This window comes from Hypanus sabinus, chromosome 11, assembly GCF_030144855.1.
Source record: "Hypanus sabinus isolate sHypSab1 chromosome 11, sHypSab1.hap1, whole genome shotgun sequence".
NCBI classification, from domain to species: domain Eukaryota; kingdom Metazoa; phylum Chordata; class Chondrichthyes; order Myliobatiformes; family Dasyatidae; genus Hypanus; species Hypanus sabinus.
Window position 1 is genome coordinate 63450483 of NC_082716.1, and position 13336 is coordinate 63463818.

General features: G+C 40.5%; 1 protein-coding gene across 1 annotated transcript in view; it reads right to left on the reverse strand.

Annotated features, from left to right (window-relative positions):
- The window catches only part of hmcn1 (hemicentin 1), a 501533-nt gene that overhangs the window by 22977 nt on the left and 465220 nt on the right, over positions 1-13336 (reverse strand). The window contains exons 93-99 of the mRNA XM_059984517.1: positions 12528-12698; positions 11081-11230; positions 10372-10509; positions 6356-6477; positions 5281-5518; positions 1692-1754; positions 1463-1582 (exon numbers count right to left, since the gene is read on the reverse strand). Of these exons, the coding sequence (XP_059840500.1) occupies positions 1463-1582; positions 1692-1754; positions 5281-5518; positions 6356-6477; positions 10372-10509; positions 11081-11230; positions 12528-12698 (1002 nt within the window). The remainder of the gene's footprint in view (positions 1-1462; positions 1583-1691; positions 1755-5280; positions 5519-6355; positions 6478-10371; positions 10510-11080; positions 11231-12527; positions 12699-13336) is intronic.

A 13336-nucleotide genomic window follows, 5' to 3' on the forward strand; every position in this document is an offset into this window, starting at 1 on the left:
GAATAAAGAAGCCTTTTCTCATTCTGCTGCAGGGATTGGTGTTGGGACTGCTTCTATTCACGTTATACGTCAATGATTTGGATGAAGGGATTGATGGCTTTGTGGCTAAGTTTGCAGATGATACAAAAATAGGTGGAGGGGAAGATTGTGTTGAGGAAGGTAGAGTGTCTACAGAAGGACTTACACAAATTAAGAACTACAGATAGAATGATAAATAGATACAAAAGTGGTCTTGGTATCCTACTGATATCTAGTTTCTGAAATCAATGCAAGCAAATACTGAGAGAGAACTACAATGGACAATCAGTACCATCTATTGAATATTTGTCAGCAAAGATGCATTTCTACACCTTAGAATTTCAGTGACACCAGCTATCGCCAAATATTTAAAACAGCTTTGCTGCTTAGCTTTGTTTCTGAAATTTTCATCGTTTATGTTTACCTTAAAACCAGAAACTACTTTGAGCAATATAATGCTTTCCTCCATTTATCCCTTCAATTATTGGCAAAATCATAGCTACCAAGTTAGTAATTAAGAGAATACATGTCTCCCCATTCTGCTTTGGAGTGTGCATCTTAACTATGAACGCAAAAAAGTTAAGTTGTTATTCCTCCACTGAATTTTTCTCATTGACAGATACTGGCAATTTCAGAGTTGCTGTAATGGGATAGAATACAGAAGGGCATTTTAAGAGAGCAAAAACTCCATAAAGTTCATGAAATGACCTTAACACTGAAAGTGCTGGTCAACAACATGTTTCAAGCAGCAAGTGCTGGGCTTGAATGGAAAAACAAGAATCTGCTACAAAGTATTTCTTTAAATAGTGGACCATTGATCTTTGCGAGCATACGTGTTTCAAAGACCAGCATCTCTTTCCAGATTATAACTGTGGAGTTGGCGGGTTATGCAAAATATTTGTCATGAAAAGAAAACCTTATGAAATTCTGTTTAATGCTTCCGTTTATATGCGACAATTGGGTAATAGGTGACAAATAATGATGCTGTCAGAGAGAGAAATTTGTTGAAGGTGTATTAGTGATAATAGATGCCTTGCCCACAACTTTTATCATTTTGTTTTCTAAATTTAGAATGGATTGTGTGGGAAACTGAATTAAAATAAAATGATGAACTAAGCTGTTTTTTTCTCAAATCAGAATGAATGCAAAACATGGTGGAATGGAGGAAAATTGTTTTGGGTTGTCAAAGCTGTGCCACATGACTCCTTACACTTCAAGAGTAATTAACTTGCTCTGTACATGAGTCATAGTCAATAAAGAACAGATAATTGGAAATGGAATTTTACGTAACCATCTCATTAAACCAAAGCCGACTCCAATATTAGCTTAATTAAAGTTTTAAAGATTGGGAGACAAAAGAAATATCATGTTACTTTCTTAATCTGTGTTTTTTTTTTGCTGTTGAACACGGATTTGAACTTTGTCCAGTCAAAATCCAGTTTACCTTGGCAAGTTCTTCCATCAGCAGATATGGTGAGACCTTCAGGGCATGAGCAGTAATATGTCCCCATTGCATTGTGGCACACGTGAGAGCAGGGATTCCTGATAGCACACTCATCTTCATCTATATGCAATAAGCAAAGGTTTTAAAAATGATGTTGTCCAATTTGTTTTACTCAAAGTATCTTTGTCAAGTGAAAAACCTTTGAGATGAAAGACAATATTCAACTCACCTGAGCAAAAAAGCCCAACTGAATCCAAAACAAAACCACTCGGGCATTGGTTACTATGGTCACCTGCATGAAACAAATAACTTTCAGTCTTGGAGAATTTGGGATTTAATTACTTATAGAGAATTGTTAAGACAAACCTCTCACCTTAGCAGTCTTTTACTTTGGCCAAATGGCAAGAATGCTTGACTCAGACAAATAGGTGAGATATTCTGATATGGTATTTTTTTCTAAATCCATATAAGTAAAATTATTTTATATGTTAAATGATGTATCTATAATATGAATTGTAGCAGAAAATCCTGAAATATATAGGAAACCTATCAGCTGTACATTGTGAAGACAGGCTGATGTTTTGAAATAGTTGCATTACTGGTCATATTTCTGAAGTACAGAAGATATCCAAAAAGCTAATCTTTTGGCTCTTTATTTTCATTATTATGTTCTTTTCTCAGTTTCAGATTCTTTTTATTGCATTTTTTTTAACTGGTCAGCGTTGTTGGAGGAACGGTACTGTCAAACATACCACATGCTCGTTTAACACAACAACAAATATGGAGACTGCTGAGGGAATTCTCCGCTGTCACCCCGGCAGTGCTGTACGTTCCACCTCTGGCCAATGTCAGGCAGGTACTGGAGGAGCTGAGCAACATATTCAGCATACTCAACACACCCTGATGCCTTCCCTATCACTGCAGGCGATTTCAACCAGGCCAGCTCGAAGAAGTCCCTGAACAACCACAACCAGCATCGCCCCAGTGGAGCCAACACACTTGACCACTGCTACACCGCCACAAGAATGCTTGCCATGCCATCCCACGTTTGCGCTTTGAAAAGTCCGATTACCTGGCTGTACAGGCAGAGATGAAAGACCACAGCAACAGTGGTGAGAGCCAGGAAGGCATGGTCAAAGGCGGCAGCAGAGTGCTTACAGGACTGCTTTGTGACAGTTACTGGTCAATACTCAGGGATCCATTTTCAATCCGAATGAATATGCCACAGTTGTCACCGATTTCTTCAAAACCTGTGTGGATGAGTGTGTGCTTGCTAGAACATGCTGGATATACAGACATACCTTGGTTCAAACTAAAGGAAGTTGATAACCAGGAAATTAGTCATCTGCAGAGGGCTAGATCTGTGGCATTCAAGACTGGTGATCCAGAGCCATACCATAAGTCCAGGTACGACCTACAGAAGGCTATTTTAAGAGTGACAAAAGAATTCTGATTGAAGTTAGAGACGGAATTGGATACATGTCAGTTCTGGTAGTATTACTTCCTACAAGACAGACCATTACTTCCCTACAAAGCAAAACCTAACTTCATGAATGGTTGTGATACTTCACTCCCAGATCAGTGCAACACATTTTACTCGTGCTTTGAAAGGGAGAATAAAACAACACCTACACAAACCCCTGTGGCACCTGCTGACCTAATTTCATGACATATGACGGTGATCCTAAACCTGATTCTGTTTCTGTATTTGACAGCAGTGAAAGCGCTCTTTCTGTTAGCCAGCAGAATATAGAACAGTATTGCACGAGGCCTTTGGCCCACCATGATACCAATCTCACAAATCTCATCTGCCTGCACTTGGTCCATTTCCTGTCTGTTTAGGAGTCTGTCAAAATGTCCTACCCTCATCAAGTATCTTTGTCAACTCAAAGAGATTTGTGACAAGGAGCCTCTCTGCACAAATCCACACTAACTTTCTCTAACAAATCTGAGCAACACACACAAAATGCTGGAGGAAGTCAGCAGACCAGGCAGCATTCATGGAGAAAAGTACAGTCGACATTTCGAGATGATACGGACTGGAGAGAAAAAGCTGAGGAGTAGATTTTAAAGGTGGGGGAGGGGTGAGAGAACCACCAGGTGATAGGTTAAACCTGGAGGGGGAGGGATGAGGTAAAGAGCTGGGAAGTTGATAGGTGAAAGACAGAAGGTCATGGAAGAAAGAAAAAGGGTGGAAGGGCACCAGAGGGAGGAGATGGGTGGGCAAGGAGATAAGGCGAGGGAGGGAAATGATGAAGGGGGTTGGGGTTCTGGGGGCATTACTGGAAGTTTGAGAAATCTATGTTGCTATCAGGTTGGAGGCTACCCAACCTGAATATAAGGTATTGTTCCTCCAACTTAAGTGTGGCCTCATCACGACAGTGCAGAAGGCCATGGATGGACATATCAGAATGGGGATGGAAAGTGGAATTAAAATGGGTGACCACTGGAAGATCTGCTTGTTCTGGTGGACAGAGTGTAGATGCTCGGTGAAGTGGTCTCCCAATTTACATCGGGTCTCACTGATATACAGGAGGTCACATGGGAGCACCAAACACAGTAAATGACCCCAACAGACTCCCAGGTGAAGTGTTGCCACTCCTGGAAGGACCGTTTAGGGCCTTGAATGGTAGTAAGGGAGGAGGAGTAGGGACAGGTGTAGCACTGGTTCTGCTTGCAAGGATAAGTGCCAGGAGGGAGATCAGTGGGGAGGGAGGAATGGACAAAGGAGATGTGTAGGGAGCGATCCCTGCAGAAAGCAGAAAGTGGTGCGATGGGGGGGGGGGGAGGGAAAGATGTGTTTGGCAGTGGGAAGCACTTGGAGATGGAGGAAGTTCCAGCGAATTATGTGCTGGATGCAAAGGCTGGTAGGGTGGCAGGAAGATGGGGTAAGAGTGGACATGTGTGAAATGAAAGATGTGGTTGAGGGCAGCATTGATGGCAGAGGAAGGGAAGCCCCTTTCGTTGAAAAATCAGGACATCCCCTTCGTTCTAGAACGAAAACCCCCATCCCGAGACCAGATGTGGTGGAGATGGAGGAACTGAGAGAAGGGGATACCAAAGTACAGTGGAAAACTTCTCTTGCATAACGTTTATACAGACAATACATTACAACAGTGCATTGAGGTTGTAAAAGGCAAAACAATGACAGAGTGCAAAATAAGAGTTACAATGGCAGAGTGCAGTATAGGTGGACAATACAGTGCAAGGTCATAATGAGGTAATTGGGAGAATATCCAGGATTGCAAGAGGCTGCAGAGGGTTGTAAATTCAGCCAGATCCATCACAGGCACAACCCTCCCCACGATTGAGGACATCTTCAAGAGGTGGTGCCTCAGAAAGGCAGCATCTATCATTAAGGACTCTCACCATGTGGTAGACGCCCGTTTTCTTTATTAATGACAGGAGCCTTAACGCCCACACTCAACGATTCAGGAATAGATTCTTTCCCTCCACTATCAGATTTCTGAATGGTCCATGAACACTAATTGTTCCTTCTTCTGCACTATTTATTTATTTTGCAATTTATAGTAATTTTATATTTTGCATTGCACTGCTGCTGCAGAACAACAGATCTCACATCTTATAAGACAGTTTCCAACACTGATTTTGATCTTAGTGTACTAGGAAACTGTTTGATAGTCTTATAACAGCAGGATAGAACTGTACTTAAACCTGATGGATGTGTTCTCATGTTTTTGTTTCTTCTGTTGTTGAGAGGAGGGAGAAGAGAGAGTGTCCAAGGTGGGTGGGGTCTTTAATTAGATTGGCTGCTTTACCAAGGCAGTGAAAAGTACAACTAGGTTTCTGTTCATTACCTTTTGTAATGATAGCATGAATCTTGTACTCCAGAATTTCATCCAGTGGGCTATAAGTTGCCTCAATGGCTGTAGCTTGAAGCGTCTCCACAAGAAATGGCATTCGGCCTTGATTACCATCGTAAGTAATGGTGTGATTCCAAGAATATGGTATGCTGGCATCATCTACTGTAAACATCCTGGTGGAGAAGGCATAGACTTGACCAGGTCCAGTCTGAATGTAGTCCTCTGAGTAATCCTGAACATAACAGAATTGAGTGCATTTGTTATGCATAAGTATCTAAACTACAGCTAAGGTTTACATAAATAGTGCTTAATGTTGATCAAATTCATTGTTTTTGCTGCAGTATGGATACACCATAAAGCCCCAATTTTGTTGCAATATATAACATATCTGAGCACTAAACTGTTATTAATTTAAAAATTGCCCAAACAGCTTGTGAGGATGAGGTAATCCATGAATTGTTAATCATCGCAAATTGCTGGCCAGTTTATGCCTCTATCCTATCTACTTTGTGTGAAATGACATCTGACACTTTTATTTAAGTCTAATAAGAGCAAAATCTTGTTAAACTCTTTTTAATAACACATGCTGATGCTTTTCATTCAATGAAACAGAATTATAGACTCTCACGATGTTGAGAAGATTTGAATTACCACACCTTTTAGTCTCCATTTTTATGCTAATTCAGTTTTCCTTCCCTTCATTTCTCTGGTACTTCCTCTTTTTCTCAGTTCCTCAGTCAGGTTGCATAGGGTCCCATCATACACCAAAACCCTACCAAATGTTACCAGCCTGAACTTGCAGCAACTTGGAACATAATCTTTTCAAGCTATTTCACATGAAGGGGACCACACTCCAGCAAATTCAACATTTAAATGCTGGAGTAATGATGGAATGAGACTTAAGATGGGCTAGTGCTTGACTGGTTGTTTCCAGATATGACAGACTGTAACAGCTTTAAGCATATTGCAGCACTGGAAATTTGGTAGGATTTGCATGCACTTTAAGCTAGCATTCTAAATTCCTCTTATTCTCATATCATGAAAAATCATAATGCATTTCTTATCGTACCTTAACATTAAGGTTTATGGATGAGGGAAGTTGCAGCACATATCCATTCACCACAATGTCCAGTAACAGTGCCCCATCAGAGTCCAGGCCTCTTGCAATGTGTGTCATTCGCAGTATTTCTCCTAGAAACCACAGCGACCAAACAAAAACAGAATTCTCACTGATGCCGCCTATGCTATTAGTAATCCTTCACCATGTGGTACTCATTTCAACGGTAAGAGATTATAGTACATAAATACATCATATCTGCTGCATATAAACTTTGTGAAATGGGGGACAATTCAGAAATTCAAGAACTTACTGGCATTTCTTTGGAATTATTCACTACTACTGATTAATGGTATGTTGAGCTAATAACAAGCCAGTTTAACAATAAGAAATGCTTAATACCCTGCAGATAGGTCCAAAAGAATTTGGTTTGCACATTCCTTCAGTGGTTTATGAATATGAATTCTATATGAATTCTCTGAAATTATGTTTCAGTCATGGTTTTTCAGCATTGTTGGACAAATCCAACAAAAATATGTGATGAGGTGAATTAAAAGAAACTTAATCTTGATGGATATTGTGGGCAACAAAATTTCTTGGTATATGCTTTGCAAAACTCAAAAGGCAAAGCCAGTCAAGTATGGACATGTCTCTGGCAACCAAAAGATGTTTTTAGAACTCTGAACCATTTAGGTAGAATGGAGACAGAGAGAATGGCTCCACCTGTGGGGAGACTTTTGGTGAGGAAGAAATCCAAAAAGTAATTAAGAAGAAACTGCTCTTGAGAAACAGTGGTAAAAGTATGTAAATATGTCACTGTACTAGAAGCAGTTGGGGTAAGAAGTACAACTATATCTGAAGGAAGCCAGAGAAAGGGAAAGAGAAAGAGAGTGAGAGAAGGAGAGAGTGAGGGAGGGAGAGAGAGGGTGGGAAAGGGAGGGAGAGGAGGACAGAGGTATAAAAGATTATAATATAAGGTGTAACTGAAGTTTAAGACCAGCATAACTGTTGGGATTGACTGGTCGGGTTGAATGTTTCTGGATCAATACCTAATTATCATTCCTTGAAGGGGAGCTGCTGTTCAAGGCAAATTAAAAGGGGCCATCATTCAAATTAAATGGTCCATTAAAGGACACACAGAGAAAAACAGTGGGTGCAAAGTTTTTTGGGGATTTCTCTTAGTCATTTTTTCTAGCTGTTCCTGCTAGGAGCTTATCAGTACTAATTTGAAAAGTCTGTTGTGGAATTTAAACGGTCCAGGTAGATGACTTCTACTAAAATAAAGCAAAAATTTCCTCTAAGGGTACATGGTGCAAATATCTTAATTCCTGATATCAAAGCTCAGGATAGTTACAGGTCAGATTGCAAATGAGAATCTAGGTTTGGGAAATGTGACCAAGAAAATCCATTTAATCTGACTTCATATTATATTTGAATCAGAAATCTATTTTGAATTCTTTGAATTCTAATGATATGTACTTGGTCATGTGTTTAATATTAGGTTTATTTAATTATCTCAGATTTTCCATTGGAGAATTCTGATTTGATTTCTGTTGTGGATTATTATTCCATTATGTAATATGCTTGCATTTATCTGTCATTAAACTCTTTAAAGTGAATTGTCTACTAAAAGAATTTGGGAAGGAAGTTAATACAAGTACAGTCAGCCCTCCTTATCCGCGAATTCAACCAACCGCGAATGGCGAAAACCCGTAAGTGCTCTTCCAGCACTTGTTGTTCGAGCATGTACAGACTTTCTTTTCTTGTCATTATTTCCTAAACAATACAGTATTGCAACTATTTTACATAGCATTTACATTGTATTAGGTGTTATAATTAATCTAGAGATGATTTAAAGTATATGGGAGGATGTGCGTGGGTTAATGTGGATTGGGATTAAAAAAAAATTGAAGTTCTCCTACTAAGTAAGTTGGAACCCGTACATCCAGCAGTATTAAGCGTCGGTTAGTCAAACGTTTGTCTTAGTATATAGGATATATTTTACCTTTCTATGCATATAAAACGCTTAAGAACGTATGTTTCAGCACCGGGCTCGGGAAGCTTTTTCGCGTGCGAGCCAGTGACAGACCGCTTTCAAGTGCGCTCTCCGTCCATGGCGGGTTGATGTGGAGGATCAAAAACCCGAAACCCCAAAACCTAATAATTAAACCACTGCATTGCTAAGTAATAATTGTAGCTTTCATCGGGGCAGAGACTTTCTCACTTTATCCTTTAAAATTGTTCTGATTGTTGACCGATGTAGCCTAACGCTTTTCCAATGACCGATGGCATTTCACCTCTTTCCGATCGCTTTATTATTTCCATTTTATTTTCAATCGTGATCGTGATTATTTTCGTGAACAGAAACACTGCGCATTCAGAGCTCTTGCGCCGGGTCCTAATGTTCAACACACTGAGACAGGTTGAATAAGGTCTGGGGTTCCACTGGGTCCTAATGTCCACCACACTGAGACAGGTTAAATAAGGTCTGGGGTTCCACTGGGTCCTAATATCCACCACACTGTGTTACGAACCCCATAACTGGGTCACTTACCAGCAAAGATAGAGAGGTCCGTTGAAGTCTGATGGTACTATTTTTAATAGTATTTACGGATAAAGGGGCACAAAAATAAGATCAATGCAAACATACAGATAATATACGTCGTCAATACTAAATCTAAAAGCGCAGGTATAATAATAATCAATAAGAAATAGCTCTATCGTTGTCTAGGGGATAATGTATTGTCCGATGGAAATATAAAAGTCACTGTTAGTTCGTTCAAGCTGCAGCGTTTTGGGTTTGAGAGAGAGACGGGTTAAACTTGCCCAGGTCTTTTATGATGCCCATCCTTCGAGTCTTTTGGGAGTTGGTTTCCCTGCTGTTAGCTAAAAGCCGTTTTTCTGTGGTAAAGGACACCGGTTTCTGGGGCAAAATGGAACTGAACGCACGTGGCCTCCCCACCGGCTTCCACTATTACGCGATCGCTAGCGTTTCTTCTGGTGCGTCTGAGGGGCTGTTCCCACAGACCCTCTTTTATCCTGACTCACAGGGTCTCAGATGTCAATCAGGTTGGGGGTGATGCAATCCCTCCCTCAACCAGCCCACTTTGCCTGAGGGCTTCCACGTAACACAGTATTGCAATACACAAGTTCGTCTTCAAGAGACAATGGCTGTGTCCCGTAGCTTTATATCGCTGGGCGAACGAGACATTCCGCACGTCTCTCTCTCATTTCCTGGGTCTCCTGACCCAAATAAATAGTGATCTTGCGATTCTCACAAAGGAGGGGGCTACCCCGCACCCTTCGGCCCCTCAGAGCTGTGGTACATTCATAACAACTGAGACAGGTTAAATAAGGTCTTGTGTTCCGCTGGGTCCTAAGATCCACCGCATTGAGACAGGTTGAATAAGGGACTTGAGCATCCGCGAATTTTGGTATCTGCGAGGGGTCCCGGTGGATAAGAAGGGCTGACTGTACTTCAGCAACAACATTAGAAGTACTGTACTGGACATTAAACTTTTTAGATGCAGCAATCTGAAATGTCCCCATGGGTACTCATTAACTTAAAGCATGCTTGTTAGTCAGCATAATATAGGTTCCCATACATTATTAGAAATGCTTATTACTTCAATAAGCAACGAGTTAAAAAGTTTAGAGCATGAGAAGCTCTCCTAGATAAAGTATCTAAATATAGCTATACAATATAATTAGCAGCAAGTAAGATCAATTAAGAGAGTTATTTTTACCACATTTCATAACAGTAAAAGGCTTTCCTAACAGCTGATATCAGGAAGTTTTGATTTTTAGACATCCATGTTTAATGAAAAAAATTCTCCACCTAACATTGATATCAATACTTAAGGGGACAGACGACTATTTTGCATCGGCCAGGTCTGTATGGTAGAGAGATATCAGTCAGAGAGTTATAACTATTTCTAAGACAACAGCTGTGAACTTACATATCAGAGAAAATGATTAATCTCCTCTTCCAACTTTATACACAATGGAAAAATTAAAAATAAACTAACCAGTAGCAAACTCAACTTGTGTCTCCCGCCTGAATACTCCTTTTGTTAGTGTGTATCCATTAAACGCTTCCCCAATTTCCTTTGCAGTTGTCCAATAAATGGGATTTATGATTGAAATGAGTTTCCTCATGGCGGGGCCTAAAATACAGTGGAATGTATGAACAAAACAGTATATTACAAAATAGCAATCAACCTATTACCTATAGCGTGCATACCTTAACTCTAGGCAGTTCTGGGAAAGTGTGTTTCCCAGAGTTATGATCATTTGACCCATTTCATGTTTTAACAGCAGTTTATTAGTAAGAGCACACTTTAGGGTTGTTGATAAAGGAATGGTCACATTCTTGCTTATGAGAGAATTAGAAAGTCAGAAGTGGGGTTGTTCATTGCCATGTCAAAATACATTATGCAATTAAGGTGTTCTCTTGCATATTATGTCAGCAACAAAGTCAACAAATCTGTTCAATGTCAAGTATTATCCCCTTTCCCTCCTATGCCTTCACTAGTCTTCACTTGCCTAGTCTTTTTATTCAACTTCTTCCTTCGATTTCAAATATTCTCTTCAATCATTTTGCTCGATTTAAGGTAAATGTCAATTGAATTGATCTCAATTTCAGTTTCTGAACGAAACTCATTGAACAGCCATTAACCCTTCAGTTATGTTCAAATCAAAGATGTTCTATTGATGAATTAAACAGCAGCCACTTACCAACGCTTCTCGGTACATTGAAGATTTGTGCTTGTATATTTTGTGTCCCAGTTTCTGAACTGTGATAGATGGTGGCGTTTAGCAAGGCAACACCAAATTCCACATTATTAATATTGCCTATAATGCTTCCTCTGGCATACTGAGGACCACCTGAAGAGAAGTAACAGAATTACAGCACATTACCTGCCACCTGAGGCACAGATTAAAACCTGTTAATGGCACAATTAATCAGAATTGCGAAGGCTGATAAGTGTTAACTTTCCACCAGAAGTTCATAAGTTTACACCAGAAAATATATTACCCAATAATATTATTGTTTATTGTTTTCAGAGGTTATGTTGGACTAAATCACATGAAGAATATTTGCTTGATGATGTTCTAATTTTAAAATAAAATTCTCACTTTGATCAAGCTTTTGGTCAATTGCCCTACAGGTTCTTAATTGGACCCATTTCCACATTGTATTTGACATATGCTCTTGTGCAGTGTCCTGGGCTGTTTCATAATGTTGACAGTGGTATTTAAATACTAAAGCAGCCCTTTTCAACAACAGGAATCTGGCTGACCCCTTGCATGCTTTCCATCCATACTGGGTTCAGCAACAAGCTAGCAACCTGCTAAATGCTAAACAGACAAATGCTAAAGAAACAGCAAGGTTGCTGCCCAAAGTGACACTGGATGTGGAAAGGGTCAACAATTCAACACCAGATACATGCAGCATGGAAAGAGGCCCTTTGTCCAACTGCTCCACGCCAGCTACATTATCCTCCCTACTAGTCAATTACTGTGTTGGCTAGTGGATAAGGCATCGGTCTAGTGATCTTAAGGTCACTGGTTCGAGCCTCACCTGAGGCAGCATGTTGTGTCCTTGAGCAAGGCACTTAACAACACATTGCTCTGCGATGACACCGGTGCCAAGCTGCTTGGGTCCTAATGTCCTTCCCTTGGACAATACTGGTGGCGTGGAGAAAGGAAGGCTTGCAGCTTGGGCAACTGCTGGTTTCCAGGCCTGTGCCCTGGAAACCTTCCAAGATGCAAATCCATGGTCTCACGAGACTAACGGATGCCTATAAAGTCAATTACCCGTGTTTAGCCCCATATTTCTCCATGTCCTTTCCCTCTATGTACTTATCCAAATACCTCAACGGAAAAGTGGTGAAGAAGAAGAAAATATCTGGGTGAAGAACTACTGTTGGTTATAAATGGTTAGCAAAATGTAGTTAACATTCAGGGTAAAGCCAAAGTCATTCATTTTCGGCAAGTGGAAATGCAAGCACAGGCGATGGTCATGTACCTGGAACTAATTTCAACACAGTCCAGTGATATAAGGTGATGATATCAGTAAATGTAATGATAAAGAAGCCCCAATCTCAGTGACCGCTTTAAAGTGGACTTTGTTAACTTCAAAGCCAGTCTCCCTGACCATTCAATAGCAAATCTTACCAACCTGGACAAGGTTGAACTTGACACCTGGAGACTTGTGAACCATCTCCTGGGCATGAGCGGCCCCCATTCAACGGTACTGGGCTGTTGCACAGACGGAGTCGCCTCTGCTCCCCACCTCCACAGGTTGCTGAGCAATCATTCCATGCCTGCCAAGGACCCCAGCTTCCATGCACTTTAGGAGAAGTAAATGAGAATGGGAATGGTGATTATTAGCGTATTTCTTTGTGATTATTGCTGTAACATGAGGCCGTTAGTCCAGCAGCAATAACACCTCTCATGATGCACGGCAAATCAGTTTTCTGCTATAGTTCCACTGACTTTTTCATTTGCATTAAGTGAGAATGGAAACAATAGAACAATATTCTGTCATCCGTGTTGTACAACTCTACAAATGCATCTGTAAGCATCTTGTAGTGTCTCAAAACAAAGTGAATCTTGAATAGATGGTATTTGCTCACCAGTTCCTGCCAGGGACTGCACTACGTTTGATCCTAGATTTGACTCTGAAGTCACAGGGTACTTGGCTTGCTTTATGAGTTGGGAAGATGAACTCCCTACCACACAGTAGCTGTATGAACCACATGTTGTGAGGGTATTATTTTTTACAATATGTATATTCAGCAAGCAATAGCTTGAACTGATTACTCATCCATACTGTTGTCAGTAGGGCAAAACATGAAAGCAGCTGTGAAAAGAGTAGGGAAGCAAATGTATTTATTGAGGGATACAGCATGAATCAGGCCCTTCTGGCCCACTGAGCAACCAACCCACTGACTTAACCTCAGCCTAATCATAGGACAATTTACAATG